The following is a 25,370-nucleotide window of genomic DNA, read 5'->3' on the forward strand; positions in this document are numbered from 1 at the left end:
AAGATTTGCCCTGGCTCACACCTCTGAAACTCAAGGCCAAGTCACCCCGGGTGAGTCCGTGTCGGGAGGTTGTCGTGTGAGAAAGCACAGGAGGGCTTTAATCAGTTTTTCATTTTTGCGCGATTCCGACCCAGTGGGGTGTTCCCACCAGAAAGGTCACCTAAGGTCTTTTGTGTGTTATTCTATATGCAGACAGTCTCTCATCGTGATTTGTTTTGTTTATCGCCTGCTGGATGTGTAGTCGGAGGACTCTTTGTAAGCCTTCTAATGTAAGATGTAGTGTTTGCCCTGAAGTCTGTCCAAGTGTTTATGCATAGTTCTCTTGAGGCCTCCAGGCTCCACATGAAGGTAATCAAGAACCAAGAGACTGAAATTCATCCAATTGGTATCCAATACATTTTTGAAGTTTGAATTGCATTTCTTTTAATATAGTTCATAAAAGAATATGTCGGTGTTGAGAAGAGTAGAGAGCAGAGTTCGTCTTTATTACATCAGAAGTGCAATTTGTTGCACAGCCACTTAGGCAGTCAATTAAAGATCAAACAGAAATCAAAAACAAACATGACACGGGGCCAACCATTATGAATCAATTAACATGGCTTGAGGGATGTGGCCAAGTTTAGATCAAACATCCCAGATTTACACATAATGTGCAGAATCAGAAAATGATAAGAAACCAAAATGAAAATGTTCCGTCCAAATGTATCTTCTGCCTCTATGATGAACGGTTTGTATTTCTTTTCTTTTCTTGTCGACCACTCAGAATGCTTACAGTGCAGTTTTTGCCATTCACCCAGTCACATACCGTTCATTCATCCAGAGCATCTATGTGCAGCACTTTACCAAAAATCACTCACACACTGTTGGCACAGCCGTCAGGGGCAATTTGAGGTTTATTATCTTGCCCAAGGACACTTTGGACACACAATTGGGGGAGACATGGGATTGAACTGTGACTTTCTGGTTAGCGGATGACTCTCTCTAGCAAGTTCCTATAAAATGCAGCACATCTTCGACTAGACTTCCTGTAATAGATTATTTTTTGTACCAACTGAAACTAAAAATCTTCCTGGAATGATGTTTGAATGTGATCACCAAGGACCTTTTGGCCCAATCAAAACCCAAAGACTTGAAGTCAATCAGTGATAAGTAGGAACAAGTTGGTTAGCAAATAAATCAGAGAATGTTGATCTTGTGAATGTTTTGATTTTCTAAATTCAACTCCCTGACGTTGTTGTCGTATTGTCACCTAATGTTTTGCAAGTGATAGTAATTACCTTCACAAAGGAGGTTATGTTTTCAGCTGTTTTGTGGAGGGGTGAGGCATGACCAAAGGAAGAAAACATGCCAGTTTGGAGTAGCTTTGGATAAACAGGCTGATGCAGGATCTTTTTTTTCGCTTTTTCTTTAAAATGGCAAGATATAAGGCATTAGCCTCGGCCGAGGTACGTGCTCTCTGAACGTTATTCTACTTGTTGGTGTTATCAGCAACTCAAATAAAAGTTTTCTTTATGAGTCAACTTTGCTAATTTCAAAAACACTGAATTCTGAAGAACTTTATTGTGCAGTTAGGACAGTATTTCCTTATCAAATTTTATTTAAATCTCAAATACAAATACAACCAGTCCTTCTCTCCGCAGACCTTACATTCACATCTACAGTGGAGATGAAGGTGTACTGTATTCTCATGTGCAGGTGCTACACATGCATGAATGTGTGTGGAACACTTCCCTGCCTCCCTGACAGGTCCCTGATGTCAACTAATGTCAGTCAGTGTATCAGTGAATGTGAAAGATGCTGTTGTTATTCATCCCCACCATGGTGGGATGACACTATTTGTCACTGTAGTGACGGATTCCGCCTCCCTCAGAGGAGCATGTGCAAGTGCCGTCTCTGAAAGGCTGTCTTTGTGTTTCCCACACACACACAGACACACACAAACGCACTGCTGGAACTGACAACAAAGGCGAGCTTATCCAATTGTGGGGGGAATAAGATTAGGCTACAGAAAAAACTCATAAGGCTAATGTTAGCATCTCCTGCTCCAGTGAGAGCCTTTGTTTGTGTAATCAGGAAAAACACGGGATTAAATTTGAAACGCTGTCTCGGAAATGATGCCCATAAGACCACACTGTATGATGTTGACATGTTCCTGAGTAGCAGAGGGCGATGCTCTGCCTCCTATCTGATTGAACAATCCTCAGGGAAATAAAGAGTAGTTGTGTTGCTCAGATATCCAATTTTCTTTTCCTCCAAAATAGACTGTCTGGCAGACCCGGCCTTACCTATGTCTATACTCACTGTTTTCCTTTATAATTGACTTAGTTTGCCATCATAATTAGGTTATAGCACGGACAGAGAATAACTCTACATGTCATCTGGTATTTTAAGATGCTAATCTGGGCTCAATGAGAGCAGCTCATTTTACAGCTCCCTATAATTCGTGAATGGCCCCGGTGTGTGAGCTGATGGTAGCTGTGGGAGGAAACTGTCATTCCAACAGGTGAGGTAATTCCACTTGCTATGTGTCAGCAGTTTAAATTAGGACCATGGTATTTATTTTGGGGGAATCTCTGCATTTTGTAGTTTATCACTGCATGATGCTTACTGTAACCTACATGGATAATTCCTTTATAAAAGGAGACCACAGGGATAAAGACTTCTAAAAGTCAGAGACAAGGTAAGTGGCCTCAGATTTATGGACCTCACTGTATTAGGCGCAGTCAAATGGTTGGTTGGGGGTGGGGGGGATGACTTTTCGGTAGGGACCTGCAGTTCACCATAAATCCTCCCTCCAATGTATGGACAACGGTGGTTGAGACACTTAAGATCTCGAGAGTGGGAAAGGATCTCAAGACAGTCCGGTGTTGTTGTATTGGCCAGGGGAGAGAGAGAGAGCGACTGTTCATTTGCACCTCTGTGACCCCTCTCCCATTCTCCTGTTGAAGAACAGCCTGCCTCTTACACAGAGTTGGCCCTAAGCCACCCAGGGCAACGAGAGCCTGTTACATAAGAGCAAAGTAAAGAATGCTCCAGAAAAGTCTTCAGCCTTGACCTTGGCTTTGACAGAGCGCTCCTATTTGGCCCTGTGCTTTACCACGATGCTGTCTCATGGTGAAAAGTCACATGTGCTGTGTCCACGTGTTCGTGTGCTCAGTAATGACTTGGACATTTTTGAAAATACAAGATGGTTTAGCAGATAGCAGTGTTGGTCTGTTCCTTACACAGTCCACACTGACGTGTCTCAACAAGTATTTTGTTTATTGTCATTAAGTTCTGCGGTCAGTCATGGTTCCCAGATGATGCATCATACAGGTGATTCTCTTAACTTTCCTCTAGTGCTAGGCATTCTCTGCTGTCAAATGTTGTAGAGTTCCAAAAAAAATTCTAAACTTATATTTTACGACCTTAATTAAGAAGAAAGGCGAAGTTGAAGGAAAATAACCAAAGTTCTACTTTAGACTTTTTCAATGTCACATTTTAAAAATAGACATTATTGGAAGCTATTATTCACATAAATAGTATTTGCCAGCTCACATTTGCAAAGCATTTCCTGTCCAGTTGTGGTTGAATCAGAGCTTTGATAGTGTTGTTATTAGCTAAAAAGGCTTAATGAGACTCTTGAATTGTTGTTTCCATCTCTCAGGTACAGAAATAGCATCTTATCTTTGGTATCACTGAAAGCACTTTAAGGCTTTTTGTGTATTTAAATGGTGTCCCAAGAGAGCCTAGAGTCAAACAGCTGTTACCACATTTATATACACTTCATATGCACATAATTTAAAAGTGTATGATACAACCCCATACATTTAATTTCCTTGTGCAAATGTACTTACTTGCCCAATAAATTAGTCAGGAATGTATAATAATGTCAGACACTTAAGATCTTTTTATGAAACACTCTGTAATGTTCCTTTAGTTCCATTCTCCGGTATTTCATTATCTTTCTTTGTAGAACATCATGACATTTTCCAAACCCTTGTTAAAACAAAAATTTACAGCATTGCCCTGAAGTCATAAAGTGAAAAGACCAGGAGTGGGAGTTAGTCACCCGGCCATGATTAACGGCAGAGATTAGCAGTTGCATAAAACCACTCAAAACTGCAAATATTATGTAATTTATTTTGCGTATTGTTGGACAATTTTGTTCCACGGAACATGTGGTTTTTATATTTTAACCAAGTAGTTTGGTTTGGCTTGATGACTGAGCTGCCCTTAGATAAACTCAGTGTAGAAGATGGAGACAGGCATCGTTGCTGCACTCGCGTGTCGGTTCGTCTTACTTGGCATGTTCAGGCGTAATGTTCTTCAATCCTAGGTGTGGAATATTACCTTGCTAATACTTTGATCTGTCTGTAGGGCATGTCTTCATCTCGCTTCTGTTTTTGTTTCCTCTCAACCAATACCTCCCTCTTGTTTTGTGCTCTGTTTTTACTTGTCTGTCTCTTACTGCCTAAATCTCATTGATTCGCAAAAAACACTTTTATTCTGCCGTCATCTAATCTTCATTCTCACATCATCCCATTCCTTATATAAATTATATCTGACTTGATCCCTCTTCTTTATCTCTTTTCTGTATCTTCTTCATGCAGCCCCCACATAATGTTCCTGTCCCAGAGTGTGTTGTCTGATGGGAGTCCTGGTTCTGGAGAGAGCTGCCTGTCTCTGTGTGGGTCCAGGCTGTGCCATGAGATTGCCCACTCCTGGTTCGGCCTGGTGATTGGAGCAAGAGACTGGACCGAGGAATGGATCAGCGAGGGCTTTGCCACTTACCTCGAGGACATTATCTGGGCCCAAGCACAACAGGTACAGTACAACCGCTGCCATATACAGCTATTTCAGGCTACTTTAGTTTGACAGCCCAGTTAAATGAGAAAGCAACATTTTCTCATAGCAAATCCTGTCAATGAAAAACTACCCCAGGAAACATTAAGATATTTGTTTAAGCACGTTCACTTTTCCCCCTGTCATTATATAAACGTGCTGCTTTATAATGTGATCCAGCACCTTCATACAACAACAGCGAGGGGAAACGCAGGTTGACGTTCCAACCTTCCATTTCCACATCTTTTGAGCCAAGACTTCCAAATGTTACTGTTGAGGGTGGACTGCATGTCAAGTCGAGTTGGACATGACATTATTGTAGTAAAAGCAAACATCGAGCACAGGAGGAAACACTTTATAAAAACACCAGTCCAAGTCCCACTGCAGAAAAAGGCACAATCAAGAAACAAAAACTAAGTCTGAAAGGTCATGGAAGTTATTGGCCAAAAAGAAATGAAAGGGTAAAGAAGTTCCGGAGCCAACCGCAAAATAAGCTTTCCACCCCAAACCTTTCTAAGCTCCTTAAAATTAAAGAGGACTAAGCTGAGGCAAACATAAGAGTCGAGAAAAGCAACTTCTGCCACCTAACTTGAACTTTTACGGATCGTATCGTAGATCACAATATAAAAAGTTTGCCAGTTTGGAGCCTGTGTATATAACTTTGCTCAAGATGTCCTAATGCCTGAGGCAGGAATCAGCTTAGTAATTAATGACACCTGAAAAAAGAGATAAACAACAGCACAAAGGAAGAGGGTGCAGCATCTGTACCAATCCTTTTCTCTTTTTTCTTTGCTAACACTAACTTCAGCTCTAATCCAGGAGTTGACGTACATCACAGATCTAATCCTCCTACTTGCTTTCCCACACCGTGTGAAGTTACGCAAATATTTTTCTTGTGTCTGGGCTGTTGAATCATGTCACCTTTATGATATGAGCTCGGCTCTGAAGAAGCAGACAGGCAGAGCTGCCAAAATCAATAAGACAGGGTCACAGAACATCTGGTTAGTGCTTTTGTCATCATATTAGGACGCATTTTACCTTTAATTTAATCTGATTCATTCTGTTTCTGCTGATGAAATCGACCATATTTAATTTACATTAATCCTCTCCTCTACATCCCTGTTAATGGAGCATATCTCTCCCTCCAGCTCTCCTTCCATGAGACAGCAGAGCACTCTGACCTGAAAGCCCTGCTGAGGTGGAGACGACTCTCTGATGAGCTGCAGAACTCTCAGGAGGAACTTCAGATCCTCAGGTGTGTGTCTCTCATTGATTCAGCCGGAGGGAAATGGCAGGACTCACTATTAATCACTGACATGAACTTGAATCCAGACCGTCTCCCTTACTTTAAATTGGAAATGTCCGTAGAGGATCGCGCTCAAGCCTCCTCTCACAGTCAAAAGACATGCCGACTGGGTGACGGTTTATCAGAGATTCTTGTACTTGTGAATGTGAGTCATTTTTTTTTGTCTCTGTATGTTGGCTCTGTGATGAGCTGGAAACCTGTCCAGTGTGTACTAGACTCCATTTCCCCTGTGACACTCAGAGGAAATGAGGTTTGGATGGATGGTTCAAGGCAGTTGCTCATAATTTTTCACAGTTTCAGTCAGCAGTGTACCTTGTACATTTTTATACAAAAACGCTAATCCACCAAGTTGAATGACAAATAGCACTTTGAATAAGCCAACACTAAACCACAGAACACATTAGCATAGTGCAAGATAGTTTGAGGAGAGAGAGATGAATGTGAAATGAGTTGCATTTCTCTTAGACTAAGTCCTGTAATAGATTTCACAATGTTAACCTACCTATGTTATAGCATGTCTTATAGAGTCCTGTGTTTTGTTAAGTGTCTGCACGTGCAGACACACACGTGCAGACAAACACGTGCAGACAAACACGTGCAGACACACACTTGAGCGCGAGGCCTATGCATTCCAGGGGTACAGGTGTGGCAGGTGTGGTAACAGAGTAGATAAGGTGTACTGTACTGTCATGTCTTAGAAAACCTCTGCTAATGAGAACGGCGCCTAATGCACACGACCTCATCTCACCCTGACAATGTGGGACCCACACCCTGTTTGTTTTATCCAGGGTGGAAACCCAGTGTCATCAGGTAATCATAGGCGTAAACATCAGCCAGAAGTTAACCCTTTAATGGTGACGATGCTCACACTTTTTTAAAATATATATACATTTTTTTTACATATATTTAATTTCAATTTAATATTTATATATATTTTTGGCCGGCTTAAACATGTTGTAAGTCTGTGACAAATGATCCATCTGTACATTGCATTCATTGTGTAAGTGAAAGGGTTAAACATGCACTTGAGAGCTGTCTGTGTCTGTCCTGCCGTGGATCCGGGTGTTTCCCAATGAGGCAGACACACGGGTGATTATCAGGATTAGGTTTCTCTGCACAGGGTTAAATCAACAACATAAAACCAACATGATAAAAATGCGAACAATACATGCTCTCATACAAACAGGCTCATATGCATACATCATAACTGATTGTGCTGCATGGAAACATATTAGTAATGAAGGTGGGGTTTCTAAATCCTCACATCTCTTTAAGCGTTGGGTTATTATTGAGCATGTTGAGTCATAAAGCAAAGCTGCTCACACATTATTGTCAATTTCATCTTTTACTTGCAATTGAAATTACATTTTAAGTCACCATCAGTATTCCTCTGTTTATGTCTTTCTCTGCCTTTCAGCATCATTGTTATTATGAAGTCAAAATTATTGTTGATCATCTTCTAAATTAGTTATATCATGATGATAGGTTCTGATCACATTTTAACATCAAAATAATGTCCAAAATCTTTCACCGTACATAAGAAATCTTTTCTCAATTAAATTTAAAGCTAAAAAAATTAGTTATTGATGTTTTTGTTTTACAAAGGCCCGACCGTCATAATTATGGAAGAATCCTCCTTTTCTTTGGAAACAGTATCCTCGACCAAAAATAAACTCAGCCCTCAGGTTTACTATCTTCATCTTGGGGCTTTGACTGTATCGTACAGTTTTCATCAGTGGATGGAGTTTTATCAGTGACAGTGGACATTTCTCAGGTGTCAGAAGATTTTAATCCCAGTCTCAGTTCAGTTCCGGATGTGAATGACTTCCTAGATATTCCGCTGACACTGACCTAATCCCCGACCTTTGACCCCTCCCTAGTTGATCCTTCGACCAGGCTGGTGTTCAAAGACACCTGATGCTGTCTACCTCCAGCATTCATTCAGTCCCTGTTTTTCTCTCTTCCGTCTTAGTCTCTTATTTTGGATATATTCTACCTATATACCAAATTGTGATCAATATTGATATTTGAAAAACCGTCATATTAACATTGTAAAAAGCCACATCTCCTGGCTTTTAGCATTACACCAGAGTGGAAGCATATTACAAACAACATTAGAGAGGAGAAGGATGTAAAGGAAAAGAAACCTAGAGAGATACACACAACCACCTCACCACACAAACGTTGTGTTTTCCAAGTTCAGTGGGTCACAATCGACATCCCGTGATCCAGCAGGGGCCCCAGTGGCCAGTGTTTATCAGTCCATTTCAGATGAGTTATATTTAGGGCAGCCTGGGCCAGACGCCATTCTCCCTGCTGATTTACTGGGCTGCTGGGAGTGCTGCTCTACCTTATCCGGTTTCCACAGTCAACCCAGTGTAATTTGTCAGGATATGGCTTGCGGAGCTATAAACCTTTGCCTGTGTGTGTTTGTGCGTGTGTGTGTTTCGTGCGTGTGGCCGTGCGTGTGCGTTTGACATTAAGTTCTGTCAGTAATAGCTCCTGATATCTTCCTGCTTTTTTTTCTCTCTCTCTCTTTCTCTCTCAATCTCTGACACACCCAGGTGTATGCATGGCTACTCACACACCACAGACACACACACACACACACACACACACACACACACACACACACACAGAGACAAACACCCTCCCTCTCACCCACATGGCCCACGAGTCAGATAAGAGCACCATTTATTCTGAAATACATTGAGCTATTGTGCGATTCTCCAAGGCAGCGAGCAGCGATCCCGTTTAAAGCTGTACTAAATCATCTCTGACAAAGAGAAACAGCAAAAGACAGGGATTTACACATCCATACATCCCTGGTCTGGACAGTGGGAGGGGTGGAGTTCCTTTGTCTAACACGGCAGTGATGGATCAACATTTTCCTTCTCTCCCTGCTCCGCCACTGGTGTCTCTGACGCACAGACACTTTTTTTTCTTCTTCTGGAAATACATGTTCTGTCACTGTTTTTGTTTCTTGCCCCAATCCCTCTCTTTTTTCCCTCTGTATTTTTTTTTGTCTGACAGGAACACATAATATTTCCCAGGGATACGGCGCGTCCTGCTGTTGTAGAGAGAATCTATTTCATCTTATCAGCAGCAACAGACAGACGTGGGCGCTACGGGCAGGAGACTGGACAGAGAGCCAGTAAAAAAAATGATATCAATAAAAGGGGAAAATGTAATTGCCATGATGAGATATAAAGTAAATCCAACATGTAAGGGTTGTAAAAATATGCTTTATTACCTCTGTTATTGTTCCTACATGGAGTAATTTAGGTCCATAAAACAAAACCCCAGAAAGGCAGTATGAACAAAATCACCCAAACTTACTACATCCGTCCTTTCTTATGTCCTTGACAGACTAAAGCTGTATTTAATGTATGTGATGGAAATGTGTTCTAAATAAAAAGAGAATGTGAAAAATGCTTTATTGTTAATCCATATGTCCTCTGACACGCTGAGAATATCGGCAGCTTTTGATGTACAGACACAGAGGCTCATTACTAAAATGTTCCGAAATGGATTTTCCTCAAACCAGGTCATTTTCGTGATTTCTCTCACACACAACACATGCGCACACGCACACAAGTGGGAACACACCCTCATATGCATGATGAAAGTCCTTGTAAGAGTGTCCAGTCAAATTTAGAAATTCCAGGATGCTGATGACTTCCTCTCTCTCTCTCGCTCTCTCTTGCTCTCTCACTCTCTCTCTATCTCTCAGTCCGCTGGGCCAACCAAACATTCCCGTCTATCTCTTGTCCTCGATTTCTCCCACGTCTCCTCCTCCGCTTGTCCTGTGCCCTTATCTAGCTCCTCAGCTCACTGTGCCTCACCAGCGACTCAAATAGATCCAACATTTGTCCAAATTGTGAAGCCTAACTCGAAAAAGATGAATCATTGAGTACTTACATCACACGTCAGAATCTGTGTGAATAAGAATGTGGATGTGCGGTCTCCCCGATCGTGTGCGTGTCTGATCATGAAGCGGTCCGGTGAAAACAGTGCTAGCCAGTGATGAAGGGTGTATTGATTGGTGGGCCAGGCGCCTCTCCTATCGACTTGGCAGGAGGGTGATCCTTCAAGGCCTTCCTATTGGCACACCGAGTTAATCTGCTCAGCGTGATCGATACCGGCTAACTGAAACTATCATTGCACAGCGCTCCCACGTCAGCGCCCTGTTTGTTTGGCTTTCATTGGTTTTATGTGTGTTTGTTTGTGTGTCTACGGAGGTTGAAGGCATGATTTGTGTCTGTGACAGCGAAACCTGGAGCACGGCTCTTTCTGCGCCCCGCAGCCCGGCTCGCTTTTTCTGTGGAAGCGTTATATATTCGCTCAGTGAGTCATGGGCACTAAAGTCGGAGCGCAGCCCTGTGAGGTCATATAAACACTATAGCATGCAATTATAAATCTGCAGCTTGATTTCCCGCCTGCCTCAGGCGATGTAAGGCAAGTTGGCAATGTGTGCGCCATTGAAAGGTTCGGCTGAGTGGCTGGATTTAGTGCTGCTGACGGTGTATTCTTGCTGTGTAGAAAATGTGGTTTCCTGCAACTAAAATGTCTGTAAAAAGGGGATGAAATAAAAACACTGTGCTCAGGTTCTCTCTCATTTCACTGTGTTTTCACTTTTCTTTCTTTCAGCCTGCCTGGGTCATTTGCTGTAAACCCTCCTGTTTACTTTATGTGCTAAATATCTCCCTTTGTGTACTAAATGCCTGTCGTCCTATCTGTCTTATCTTTATATCTTATCCTTCGTGTATCTGCTCCGTTTCTTCCTTCTGCAGGCCCAACATGGAAAACACTGGTCAGGTTAGCGAGTCCGGCTCCTCCACAGTGAAACATGCCCTCAACCCTGACAAGACTTTCATGCAAGTGCACTACCTCAAGGTGAGAGACGTCTGTGGTAAAATCAGCAAGGAAAGAAAGGAGGAAGGAGAAAAGGGAGAGAATCAAAAAGGGAAACAAAAAGAGTTTAAAAGTAAAAGTCTATTATGTCTTTATAGGTGTCACACTCTATTTTGTGTGTTTGAAGCAGGACGTGTAATGGGTACAGATGTTGCTGGACAGTTTCTCTGTATTGCCTGTGATGGATGATGGATGGATGTTTTCTTTTTTCGTCTGGTCCTTTGTTCAGGGCTACTTCCTCCTCAGGTTCCTGGCCAGTCAAGTGGGAGACGAACAATTCATGGACTTCTTTAGATTGTTTGTGAAGAAATACCACGGGCAGCTCATTTTGTCACAGGTGAGGCTGTAGAAAACTCTTATTATTGACCCTAGTGGCTGTTAAGTGAACTGCAAGCAGCTTCCTGTTGCTCGAGCGCCGTGTTTTTAACTAATATTAACTAATGTTGCACACTGTTGGGGTTGTCTGGGAAAAGGGGCGAGGTCGCTGGGATCGAGCCTAAACGCCACATCGTTTGGATTTTCTAGGACAATTCTTCCTGAGCCCTTTACACAGAAACTAGTCCACAGGCTGTTATAGGCACCTGGAAAGAATCAGGGATGATCACATTCTGCAAGTTGTTACAATCTGTTCACACACTGGCAAAGAAAAAACAATCAACTCACACAAGACAATGATTCCCATTGTTTTTATATATTAAATGCAGAATCTCAGTGTTGACTCGCTGCTACTTCAGTGGCTGTTGATACAATCTGAGCTCAGATTTGTGCTTGATTCACTCCGACCTGTCTCTGAGGCACAATGGTATTCACATACATTCATTAATTGGAGGCTGACGTGAGTTTGATCCCATGTGTCATAACAGTTGAAAATGCTCCAGCAGCTTTTCAGATTGGTCACGATCCATCAGCTCATATATTTATTCTGCATGAGGCTGAAGGATCAAACCTGGAGGTCAGTGTGCACGTGTGTGTGTGTGTGTGTGTGTGTGTGTGTGTGTGTGTGTGTGTGTGTGTGTGTGTGTGTGTGTGTGTGTGTGTGTGTGTGTGTGTGTGTGTGTGTGTGTGTGTGTGTGTGTGTGTGTCGTCTGTGTGTGATATGTGATGAGTTCCACCTGGCTTCTGTTTCCTCAGTGGCAGGTTGAGTCTTCCTGCTAAATAATGGATGTTACATAAACACTGCTTGACCTTGTACTCCTTACTTAACATCAGGTATGCCTTTCTCTTTTCTCCTTTTCCCTTTCTCCCACACCTCCCTCAATGCCTCCATCTGTCCCTGTCTTTCCTTTCTTTCTTTTTGGAACAGGATTTCCTGCAAATGCTGCTGATTACCTTTCCCGACATGGAGAGGTATGTAAGTGGCTGTGAATCAAGCTCACAGTATAATTCATGAATAATGAAAAATGCCTCGATGCATGTAAGCGACTTCGGTTTGGCCTTGGGTTGCGGTCGCCTGTTTTCTACTTCCACTGAAATTAAAGCTATGTTATTCATTAAATCTCTGTTTTAACTCAGCCCCAGAACTTTTATTTTGGTAACAGATGGGATTTGTGAATAGATTTTTTTTATGTCAAGTACTTGAGCATGTGTTGATTCGGCCGCTGCCCTTTGACTAACGTGGTGCTGCTGTGGAAACCCGGCCAGAGACGGCTCCCAACACCAATCCTGTTTAGAGAGCAGTCTCATCCGCTCTCATATTAATTGAAGTGTAAAAGGATAACTGCTCCTCCCGCTCGCTTCCTCGCTAATTTTCTCTCTCCCTCCCTGCACTCGTTTAATCATTCAGCTCCCTATTTCTCCTGATTGCCTCATTAACCTCTTCTTCTGCCCGTCTCGCCATTCCTCTTTTCTCCCCTGTCTGTCTTTCACGTTATTTCTTTCACCCTCAACCTTACTTTTCTAACACTTCTCTTCCTGAGCTCTCCTTTTTTTGGGGTCTGCTCTGAATGTTGTTGTTTTTTTGTTCTTTTCTGTCATGTGGAGTGTGCCGTCGAGCTGGCAGACATTGACAGATTTAAACAAACAGAGCTGGGGACAGTCAATATTTGGATGTGATGCCTCTTTCACAAAACAGACCACTAGAAAAGCAAGGTTTTGGATTAGATTAGACGTTCTAGAAAGTGTGGGGGGGTCAAATATCCTGCCCATTCCCCACACGAAATCATCCAACCATAATAATTATATGACTAAACTTTAAAATGACACAATACATAGAAGAACATCTGTATTTCTATTTATTACTGTCAATAAGAAGCTACTTCTCTCTATGAATAGCTTTTCTAAAAGCTGGTATGTTCCCCTGTATAATACCATTAAAATTAATTAAAGTTTCCAATCCCATCATGAAGAAACTAGCCTGCACATGTCACATATTTTTTATCTAAGCCTATTATTAAACACAATATGAAACGTCATGTCGTGGATTAACGGTATCAACCTTCTGTTTGCTGCAGAAAAGGACTATCCTCTGATAATCCCATGTAATCCTGCTTTATGGTGTCTCTGTTGATGTGACAGATGTTTAGTCCTCATGTACCGTCTATGGTTCCAGTCCACATGCCAAGAGTAGAGTTTTCCATGTGGTAAAGTCACCATTGATGTTTTTTAATGTCCGGTTTCTAGGCAAATCTGTGCTTTATTGGAAATATTACCTCCCCTCCGTACACTGCGGAGTAAAAAGAGATTTTTATGAGCTTCCATTTACTGAAAGTCCACTCTCCATCTGCCAAAGTTTTTCAGCAAATATACAATAGGAAATGACGCTGTAGGATTTAGTCTTTAGAGTGTGGGAGCAAAGGAGCACTGGTTTGACCTTGCAGCAAAGTTCTAGCCACATGTGCAGCAGTCTATAAACTGGTTTGTTGGTGTGCTGCTCCATAATTTGATGAAAAACCTCAACAGCTATTGGATGGACTGACTTTTAAATTCAGCTTAGACATTCATACTCTGCACTAGATCAACCCTCAAGCACTGAAGCACAGCACTGTAAATACTTGAAAAGGTGACTTTGGCCATCACATTGACTTTGTTCAAATAGCAAGAGAGCAATAATCAGACTATTAACCTTATTCTGACATTATTTCATTATTTACATGAGTTACGAATAGAATAGTCCATTCAGATTCCCATGAACACGTTAAAGAGCATAGTCAGATTATGCAAAATATTAAGACATCACTTATGTTATGTTGTGTAATTGACTGCTAAAAGAGTCCTGCTGATCTCGGGGTATTCACCCAGTGGCCCCTCCCTGTTTGCTTAGTTTGAAAATAGAATGAAAAGAAAGGAAGGTTCACTTAAGGATTCATTTTCTTTTTATCCTGAATGCAACAAGTTCATTCAGAAGTTGATCTGGTAAATGTAGAAAATAACTAATCAAGCTTCAGTTAGTGGAGCGTGATCGAGGTACAATGAGTGAACAACAATGTAAATTATTAAATAACCTCCTCAAGTGAGCTGATCATCACAGATTAATGTACAGTAATAGTCAAATGTGGAATCTGAAGCGCAGGCGGCAGGGATGACGATGGAGGGAGAATGCTGTGTACTGTGTAGTTTGTTTACTTTATATTTATACAACAAACTATACAGACTGCATCTGGAATTTTGTTTGCATTCCCTTTTCTTTCTGAAAGCTTTATCGCTTTGTGTGTTCTGTGCATTGTCTAATGCATGACTTTGGTAAACCATCAGCCCCTCCAAAGCTGCACACACACACACTTGTTCATATACATACTTTCATACATGCAAACATAGAAATCCAATCATTGTCTGTACATGCCTGTTTGCTTGTCCTTGTATGGGAAAGTGGGTGTGCCCCTCGTTTTGTTTAAGGTGTTGGCCAAGACCTCAAGTCCGCCATGACCCTCACAGCTTTTTCCCAGAGCCATGTTTTCGTAGGGTGTCTTGGGCAATAACAGTCATCGCTATAATAATAGGAATAATACTAACACTTGTGCCATTGTGTTCCAGAAAAGGCCTCACCCTCAGTGCTATTTATGCTGAGTGGCTCGATCGTCCGGGAATTCCAAAGGTAAAGTATGTGGAGTCTTTCTCTTTCTCTATTTATTGTTCCTGTCTTCTTTTAAAATGTCTTTAAATATTTATGTATATAAACTACCAGAGGTTGAATACTTTATTTATATAGTATACATAGTAATACAGCTCATGCATTTTAAAATGTAAGTGACATTTGTATTTAATGTTTCATTTCAAATGTATTTTTACAATATTGACCTAGTTAAATAAACTACTTCCTTGACCCAGTTAGACTGAAAAGACATTGATGCTGTATTAAATAAATTAGGTTTAAATATTTTTTTATGAAAATATATATATATATATATAATTGTATTGAAATAATATTATAATATTACGATAAATATCTTAAAAGTAACACTTAATTCTTTAATCTAGCTAGACTGAAAAGTAAACTTGTTTGTCTGTATCAAATAAATGATTATAAATGAGTACTACTAATAGTAGTATTGCTAGTACAGTTTGTGCTTAGAGTCTAGCACTTGCATTATTTGTATGAAGTTATCTCTGCCACATGTTTTGTGTCATAACTTTCAAATAAGCCACTACTTGAGTTATGTTCATGCTCTATATATCTGTAATAGGCACAGATTAGAACACTGCTGTTGTTTTGAGGGTCGTGATGCTGGAGCATCGTTTAGTCAAACTAGTTTCTGGTTGGACAAGAGATTAGTTGTTTCCATTCTTGAACTGAGCGATGACGTTTATTTGTTTGACCTGTTGCACATTAAGATACACTCCCATACTCCAGCTGTTTTTATCCTTTCCTTTTATTTCAAATGGAACATGTCTTAATTTATACTTTAGTTTACTTGTTGTTGTTCTTAGTTATCACTGCTGCTTTTGTGCTAACTGACAACTGCAAAACATTTGGTGCAATGTTGGCTTCACGAAACAAACTGTCACCTCAATGGCTGAATATTGAATCAATGTGGTTTTTCATGTATTGTTTCATCGACTACATTTCCAGATTTCTAAACTTCTAGGTGTTTTGTGGGGATCCAATTTAAAGTCAGTCATTTTACGGTTATAACAAGATAGATGTTTATTCATTGTTTGTGGGAGGAGTTTCCTTTAAAACATTTACCCTGAGGTGACAAGAGCAGCTATAAAGAACTGTAATAACGCTGCCATAATGAAAATTATCTCTCACGTTAGAGGTATATAGCTGTCGAAATAGAAATACCTCAGCTTGAATGATGTGTGACTATAACCTGTAGGCATTCAGACACTGCTGGGCGCTGACAAGGGCGTTCCTGATCACAGCAAAACATTTCTACTTGAAGACGTATTTTCCACGTCGCTATTTGAAAAGATGATTCTCAGTGATGGTGACCTGCTATAGTGCTAGAATGCGGTACTTCATTTAAGTGGTATTGTAACTCGAAGGTGAGAGGAGCCTCTCGGCATCTGCCCTCTCTGATCCTGAGAGACCCATTGTCGAAGATACCAGGAATTCAATGCTAGATAGACACACACACACACACACACACACACACACACACACACACACACACCCGTCAATCCACTTTATCAGCTTCTTCAATCCTCCTATCTCCATGGTAACTGATCTTAATTATAACTGTGTGTATGGGCTTTTGTGTGTGTGTGTCTGTGCTTGTGTTGCTGTCTGGGAACCTTCACCTTCCAGATTATGTGATGATGTAACTGGAGCCTTCCAGGGGCCTCTGAGGGTGGAAAGGACAGCTCGGAGGGACTGCGGTTTTCTCACACCTGATTGGGTGAGGGCTAGAGTGTTCTCTCAGAGGCCTTTCTGTGCGTTTGATGTGCGAGTCAGCGGCTAATAAGATCAGCCCGATCGATCGAAACCTTTTACAAATGCAAGTGCTTGTGTATTGTGTACACTAGCCACAAACACATTTTTTAAATCTCTCTCTCTCTGTCGCTCTCTCTGTCGCTCTCCCATCCATCGCTCGACAGTGTGCTTGAATTGGAGAAAGGCAGGAAATGGTTTGGCCTAATAATAAACAATGACATTCACCGATCCCGGGGTAAGAGATGTGGAATGGAAAGGCCAGTGCCGGCCTATTTTAAACTGCACAGTTTAGATGAGTAAGCACTCCCAATGGGATGATGGATCTAGGCCGAGATAACTTTTTTAAATAAAGATGACCCTTTATTGACCGAATCTCTTCATACAGCTGACTTAATATATACTTTTTTCCCCATAAAAAAATTTGATGTAAGAGTTGCAAAAAAACTGGAGCTTAAATTTTCTCCCTTAAAAGTTAACTCTGGCTGTCAGACCTGAATACTTTTTGAATAGAACGATTTAGTCAGACTAACATCATGGTGTGTGTTTGTATTTAGGAAACTTTAAACACAGTTATTTGTTTCACGATTAAAAACTACTGAATGTGATCGGTTTGGCTTATTTATAAAGAATAGTGCAGTTCCCGTTCTCAACCTGTGTGGAATGATTCCAATTGAAATAGTTAAAACACTGTCGATTGACAAAACTAACACAAATCACTATAAGGTACTTTTAAGTGAGTTAGGGATGCGATTTATTTGCTTCTCAGCGTAGCTTCTGAACCTATTGATCCACCAGACACTGCACAGACGGGGGGGGGGTGCGCGAACAAGAGAGAGGTTGAGGAAGACACAAGCCTTGCTATACTCAGGGGATGGTGGTGGTGATCCAGGCAGCAAAAAGAGCTATGTGTGGTATCGTGTTACACAATGACAATTTACTCTTTCAATACCACTTTCTATACAGCCCACTCTAACATCTCCCTCCCTCTGTGTCCTCTGCTTCTGCACACACCTTCATGCTCTTTCTGCTGGAGTACTACTGTGTAGTACACGGAGTAGTACTAGGCATGCAGTTGTAGTTTTGAACTTTGCGTGTGTGGCTATGGCAACGTTAATAGCAGTAGCATCGTGTGCACCCGGGGATGTCTGTGGAGTGTGTATCATGGATTGTACAGTAGGAGTATGATGTGGCGCTGCTGCATCCCGTCTGTTTGCGTGTGCGACGTGATATCACAGAGACCTGGTTTTCTTGCATGCCAGTGTGTCTGTCTTTTGACCACTCACACACACTTGTCTCTATATTTTTGAGGACACTCATTGACATAGTGTATTCCCCATCCCCTTACCCTAACTTAACCATGATAACTAAAGGCCTAACCCTATCCTAAACCAAGTCTTAAACCCTAATTTGTGAGGACCGCCCAAAAAGTCATCACAACGTCAAAATGTCCTCACAATGCTGGTATTAAACCAAAATTGGCCCTCATGACTATAGATAGACATGCACACACACACAGTCACAAAAACACACACAGCCCTCAGCGTCATCGCTCTGTTGTGTGATTCACATCACTCAAGCAGCAGCTCTGCCAAAAGCTTAATAAGGTTAGAGAGTAAGTGCTGTATGTTTGTGCCCACTGTCTGTGCGTAGGTTGTGTATGGCTCTGTCTCTCTCTGTGTGTGTGTGTGTGTGTGTGTGTGTGTGTGTGTGCGTGTGCGCGTGAGAGACCGTCTGTCCTATGGTTGCTCATAGGCTAATTCAGGTGATTTTTTTTTTTTCATTCTTTTAATCTCCTCCTCCTGCCTTTTTCTTTCTCCCTTCTCTTCTCCTCCTCCACTCTTCCTCTTTTCTCTCATCCTCCGGAGTCAAGTCGCGAGTTTCCGTCTGAGAAACAAGTGATCGCACTCCCACCTCCTCCTTCCTCTCCTCCCATCTCTCCTCCTTTCTCCCTCCCCTTCCTGCTTTGCTTCTCTCTCTCTCTCTCTCTCTCTCTCTCTCTCTCTCTCTCTCTCTCTCTCTCTCTCTCTCTCCTTCTCTCTCTCTCTGCCTCTGCAAAGCATTCCTCTCTGTCCCGATCACTTGCCCCCGGCTCACTGCTTTCCCTTCTCCTCTGTCGTTCAGTGGCTGTATGAAAGGAGCTCCGTGTGGTCACAGGCGAGGCTGGTAGAAGAAGTCAAAGCTGAGGTAAGCACACTCTCTCTCTGTCTCTCCTTCTCTCTCTCCTCCTCTTCTGTCCTCTCCTGTCTCTTCTTCTCGTCCTCAGGGAGTGCCAGACAGACTTGGGGGGCATCTCTCAGATTTTGAAATATTGCACCTTAGACTGCTTGATCTGATTCCCATCTATCTCCTTTTCATGTCTCTGGTTTATTTCCCACGGTTTCTGCTTTCCTCTCTTTTCCCACCTCTGGCTCGTTCACACACTCTGTTCCGCACGGTTTGATACCATCTCTTATCTCTATACCTCTCCTGCTCTCCATCCACCTCTCCTCTGCTCGTTCGCTCCCTCGTTCCAGTCTCTCCCTCTGTCCGTCTCTGAGTGAAGAGTGGCTCACAGGGCTGTACATCTGTTGCGTGTCATTCTGTGCCTCCCTATCAGATTTCACATAAAGGTCCTGTGTTGTTTGTAATTGCTTTGCCTATATTTTCCCACTCTCACGTTAATCTTTCCCTTTAGATAAAACGGAAACAGATCTGAGAAGAATATTTGTGGGGAAAGAAATTATTTATAGACTTTATATGTTGAATCATATGTTAGGAAAAAAACACTTTTTACACTTTATTCATGAATTAAAGTGGATGAGAGGAGTAGATTGAGTTTGGCACTGATAGTGATTGGCTGTTTAATGGAGATCTGTGGTGTTTGGATTTGCTGCGCTCCAGGCTCCGTCACAGAAACATACTTAAACTATTATTCTTTTGTCTTAGCCGGCAGTTTACGTCGGTTACAAATGGAGCACGAGTGAGCGCTGAAAGGTTAGAATTAATGCGAGTGGGTCGGGGGGGGGGGGGGGGGGGGGGCGGCTATAGGCAGACCAACGTTTGAGTGTGTTTCCACTTTACGCTCATGTTAGTGGCTCGCTGAGAGTGTGCATGTGTGTATTCTTGGGTGCTTTTCCAGTTGAGAGATAGAAAGTGTGCTGTAAGTCTGATTCACTTCCTGCTATAAGATAAAAAAAAATACTAATTTATTTCTCTTATTCCCTTTCTTTTGTCCTCTGTCATCCTTTTCTGTATTTTCCTCCGTGTACTGTCTCACCCCTGTTACTCAAAACCTGCTTCTTTCTGGTCTCTCCCTCTCTCTACCTCTACTTTATTTCCCGCCTTCGCCACCTCACCCTACCGTCCTCCCTCCTGCAGGTTGTAAAATGGATTCTCCTCAGTCGGAGTCATCAGGGGACGGGCAGAAAGCGGAGGAGAATAGAGCCCAAGGTGAACTACAAAGAGGTAGGAGGCACTCTTCTGTACTTAGGCCGGTATCTTCCTTCCTTCTGCTTCTACTCAGAATCCTGGCCTTAACCCTTTTTCCCTTTTTGGAAACTTCTGTTTTCCTGTGTTTACTGCGTTCGTAAAGTTGCAGTGATTCACTCTGAGTGGAACAGTGTTACAACACAATAATCCCAAAGTCTATTGATGTGTTGTGTCTGCGGAGACAGACAACCCTGTATTTAAGTCTGTGTTTATGTTGTGTCCTCTTCCCAAGTAATTAACCTTTTAAGAGCTTGTATACATCACATACCCTCCATAGTGAGTGTGTGTGTGTGTCTGTGTGCGTGTGTGGGTGCAGGGTCAATGCATATATGAGAATGTGTCTTGTTTGTCTGGAGGACATAACTGGTTTGAATGAGGCCTTTATACTTTTTATAGATCCCGACTTGTTTTCGTATACTTTTCACTGTTTACAACCCCAAAAAAGAAAATGTGAAAAATGGCATAAAACGCTCCTAAAGCGCTGGTTTTGCCTGTGTGTAGTGTTAATTAGGCCTCTCTTGGGACGCCTAATCCTCTCCACACACTAATTGACGCACACACTTGCACACATGCCTGCATCATTAATGAACGCACACTGATCTATAAGCCACAGAGGGCCAGAAGTCATTAGTGAGAGTAGAGCAGCTTTTATATATCATTTGCAGTATGCTTGGATATTGTAGATTGTAAGAAACATTTTCTAAGCCTCTTATCTTTTCGTACAGTACATTTAAAGGCATGAATAAGTAAGGTAAGTGCCCTCGGGTGGAAGGAAAAATAAAATACTTATTCATTGCCAAGAACTGTATAAATCCAATGACTTTTGAGGGTTTTAAATGTGCTTTTAGCGGTTGTGATTGCAGCTTTCAACACATGTAATGTAAACTTTATGCAGTGAACATTTTTTAAGCGGTACTTAAAATCCGGAGCATATTTCCACAAAACCCTCACCTTGATTTCTCCGTATCAGATTACCTCCATCCAATTCCTGTGTCGTAATGTGGAGCACACAGTGAATGAAATGCCTGTAGAGTCCGCAGCCAGTGCAGCTCCCTTCAACCACCTGATACCTAATGTCTGGCATATTTACAACGTATACACACACACACACACACACAGACACACACACACAAATACACACGTAGTTCTAAGGGGGCAGCAAAAGGGTCCCTTCCCGTTGGGGGAAGAGAGTGCTGAAATCAGCCTCATGAAAGAATAGCCAATTACTGTCCACTTGGCCATACACAATAGTGAGAGAGAGGGAGGGACGAACGGTGGAACGGATGGAGTGAGGGAGCAGGGGGATGTAGGGGCGGGGAGAGGTGGGTGGGTTGAGGGAGGTCACCGTTTGAAGTTACACCATAAAAGCCATCCTGAAAGGAAACACGAAGTGACCCCCCTCCCCTCCCTTTCGCTCCCCTCTCTTCCCCACGGCCCAGCCCTCTCCTCCTCCTCCTCCTCCTCCGTCTCCCACCCCTACCTTTGTTTCTCTTAACAGAGAGTGCCCCGTGGATGGACCAGGTGTATTTTATATTACTCCTTCATGTACTTCAAACGCCAAACAGCCCAATTTCTACTCAGCCCCTCCTCCCCTCATCCACCTCTACTCCCTTTCTCTTCCCTCCATGTACCAGCCCATTGCAAGGCTATAAATCACTCCGCAGACCCGATGGGCAAAGGAGGGGAAAGAATGGAAAAACATTGAGAAGGCAGTAAAAAGGTTGACAGCGAGGTAAAAGTTCAGATGAACCACAACTGGAGCATTGAATGAGAGAAATGTGCATGTGACATGATCGACATACGAAAAATACATCAGCCAATCCGATCAGCAACTGAATTCCAAGCAATTTGAACAAATCACAACCTGAAATGTTGATATCTTAAATACAGATTTTAAAACCGCAATTTCAAAGATTTTATCGTTTTCACTTCCTGTGTCAACAACATCTACAGATTTATGTGATATTCTGTGATTTTACTTTACATCTTGATATAAGTCTGTGTCCATGCAATGTCCAATAGTTTGGAGACTGTCCGGCTCCCCACAGAGAATTAATATTTTTCAAATGTCAGCCTCCCCATTTATTAATCCTGTCAAATGTATCCGCCCAAAAAATGAAACTGTTAACTGGCTTTTGATTAAATTGGAGTCATAACAAAAAGCTAAGCCACAAAATCACGGGCTTGGATGGAAAAAGCCCATATGGATAGAGAATAGCAGATGGTGTTTCAGGAAAAAGGTGGAAATAGGTGATGGAACGACTCTATGGAAAGAGATGAAGTGGAAAAAATTCAAGGCAGAGAAGTCCCACCGAAATCGGTAATGCAAATTTGCAGGAGCTGAGGATTGAAACGGGAGCGAGACTAGTGGTGGGTTAGAGGTTGATGATTGTGAATTCCGCTGAGGTAATGAATGTGCCGCGGACATTTGAGGACATGGCGAGCAGACTGGATATTTGAAGAGATGAGGGAAGCACACGAGAGATGAAGTATCACAGGACTGGTTGGAGTGGTTAGGGAGAGAGGAGCGAGTGAGGGAGGGAATAGAGAAGGCAAGACATTTAGTGGGCAGGAATTAGGCTGAGCCGGGGTTGCATTAAGCACTAATGACATCATGGATGATTAGGGAATATACACACACACACACACACACACACCTATATATGCACACAGCGGTTAGGAGCCAGACACCCCCCACAGAGCAGTCCGAGATCTGGTCGATTTAATAGAGCCAAAGTTTATTACCAACTTCCTCTCGTCTTTGTTTCTGTGTAGCGTTATTGATTCACGAGCAGCTTGGCGTGCGCGTATTACTTTTTTTCCTGAATACATGTAACTTCTATGTGTTCGTGAGACGAGCGTGCGTGTGTCCAGTGTGTGTGGAGAGGTCTGCGGAGGGATATTAGTCACGCCCGTGTGGTAATGGGCCTCATTTTGCTCTCATTTTTAACTGCGGTCTCGGTAATGAGAGGGTCCGTCTGCCCCTGCTGATCAGGACAGGAAACCCTGTAGGGGATATAGCTCTGTAAGTAGCCTTGGTCAACACATTTTTTCTTTTCTTCACTTTGTTCTCTAAGTTTCCGTTTGTGAGTTGTAATGGACTTGGATCATATATTGATCAACTGCACTCCACTCCAAAGAACATATCAACATGATGAATAGGTATCATAATATACCTGAGCCTTTCATATCTGAAGAGAGCAGGTCAATACAGCCAGGCTTCAACCAGTTAGTGAAATGGGTTTAATGGCTGGCAGATATAGCAAATGCCGATAAACATTATTTTTTACTCTCTCTCATAATGGTCAATTTTAAAACTGGTGATTTAAAGTTGTAAATAAGCTCTGTGCACATTCCCTGTGGCTCATCTTGTGTCATCCGGGCCGATATAATGGAGTTATGCATATGAGAAGTGTTGCAGTAGCTCTTCCCACTGGATAAACAAATGCCGGGAATAGTACAATCCAGAAATTTTGTCTTTCCTGCTCAAATTGTTCTGCACAAACACTATTTTTATCTCCGCACTGCACATTTCTCTGAAGCTAAGGCTACACAATGATTGTTTACTAAACTTTGCGATAATCATTATCAATCACCAATTACGGGATTTATTCTAAATTAACCCACTTATAGCAATCGTGATAGTTATCAACCCACACCTAATGATTTCAACCTTTGCATTATTCATTTCACTGGCTAAATCATATGATTATACACACTCTATCTGCACAGATTGTGCAAGGAGGCCTAAGCTGAGTGTGGCAATGTATCTTAGAAAAGGGACACCTTCCATAAGCAACTCCACACATCTAGAAGTGTCGGACGATGAGTCACTCTCTCACCTCATTTGCACCTTCATGGTCCGTGCAATCTGCTGGTGTAAAAACATGTACCATCAGGTTTATGCTGGTGGCTGAGAGAACGTCAACAACATTAGGGTTAGAAGAACAGACTGTCTCAAAGCTGCACTTCAAACTGTTGCGTGCCATCTGGTGTAAACAGACAGGGTTCAGTTAACTTGAGATTTGTGTCGATCAGGAGGCAACCTTCAAAAATACATTATTAAGCAGTGTAAGTTGATTACTGTGGTTTATTAGACAAAGACTTTTGTTTAAAAACTTTTATAAAACCAAGTTTGGAGATTAAAATGCACCTTAATGGAGTCAGGAAAAAAACCATTTCATAAGGCAGATATTATTGTCAATGATGTGAACAATCTCACCACAAGGTCCATTTAGTGGCTGTTCTGGAGCTTTCATCTGTAATCCCATGATCTTCCTCATCAGATGAAGTTCACCTTGTTGTTATGATATTGTACAAACTTCTAATTTCCCATTTTTTGTGAGTGTAGGGCTCAGATCGAGTGATGCAGAACAGGTATGGAACCTTGGTGTGAGATTTTGTATCATGTGTTGCCCTTTAGTTTAACAGTGGTGACCTGATTCAACCAGCTAATAACAAATCAGATGTTTTAGAGTCTGATGTTTTCACTCAACATGTTTCCCAGTCTCCTGTCGCTGCTGCACATCCCCTCTATGCCGGGTGGTTGTTATTCCTACCTCTGCTTGTCAGCTACTCTGTTTAACTGATAATAAACTCTACTCCTCTGAAGCAATAGAGGCCTCAGAGTATAAGAGAGTAAGGACACAGATGCCAAATTCTATTTTTGGCCATAGTGTAAACCTACAGAGAAATGACGTGAGGTTTAAGTGGTGACTGAAATCCCTTGTGTTGGGCTGAGGTGCGATGTTGATGGGTAGGGGAGGAGGGAAGTGGTAACCGGAGCCCCTGTGGGAGAGTAAATAGTCGGGAAGGCATGATCAAAAGCCTTTTCGGTCGGGTGGGGTTTGCAGGTGGCGTATATAACTCTACCATAGTGGGCTTTTGTGAGTGGAGGATGGGGAGAAAAACAAGGAGAGCGATGTGGAAATCCTTATAGTGTGTGTGGCACTTTGATTACTGTAAATGAAGCTGGAGTAGGTGGGAGACTGTTTATCCGTGAGACATACAGCAAAGGACAGACTGACTTTAATCATACTCTGCGTT

The 25,370-nt window shown here is 42.1% G+C and overlaps 1 protein-coding gene across 5 annotated transcripts in view; it reads left to right on the plus strand.

The window, feature by feature from the left end:
• aopep (aminopeptidase O (putative)) overlaps positions 1–25,370 on the plus strand; it is a 75,235-nt gene that overhangs the window by 16,470 nt on the left and 33,395 nt on the right. Inside the window, exons 7-14 of one of the 5 annotated variants that reach the window (XR_008338357.1) lie at positions 4,593–4,806; positions 5,973–6,079; positions 10,924–11,026; positions 11,274–11,381; positions 12,348–12,391; positions 15,014–15,079; positions 18,978–19,040; positions 20,214–20,300. Coding sequence is in view for 2 of the 5 variants with exons in the window: in XM_053421237.1 (XP_053277212.1) it covers positions 4,593–4,806; positions 5,973–6,079; positions 10,924–11,026; positions 11,274–11,381; positions 12,348–12,391; positions 15,014–15,074; positions 18,978–19,040; positions 20,214–20,300 (787 nt within the window). In the remaining 3 variants the exon portion in view is untranslated. Of the gene's footprint in view, positions 1–4,592; positions 4,807–5,972; positions 6,080–10,923; positions 11,027–11,273; positions 11,382–12,347; positions 12,392–15,013; positions 15,080–16,730; positions 16,822–18,977; positions 19,041–20,213; positions 20,301–25,370 lie in introns of those variants that run through there. The other 4 variants (XR_008338358.1, XM_053421237.1, XR_008338359.1 and 1 more) reach the window with 4 other exon arrangements.

Source organism: Pleuronectes platessa, chromosome 4 (genome assembly GCF_947347685.1).
Source record: "Pleuronectes platessa chromosome 4, fPlePla1.1, whole genome shotgun sequence".
NCBI classification, from domain to species: domain Eukaryota; kingdom Metazoa; phylum Chordata; class Actinopteri; order Pleuronectiformes; family Pleuronectidae; genus Pleuronectes; species Pleuronectes platessa.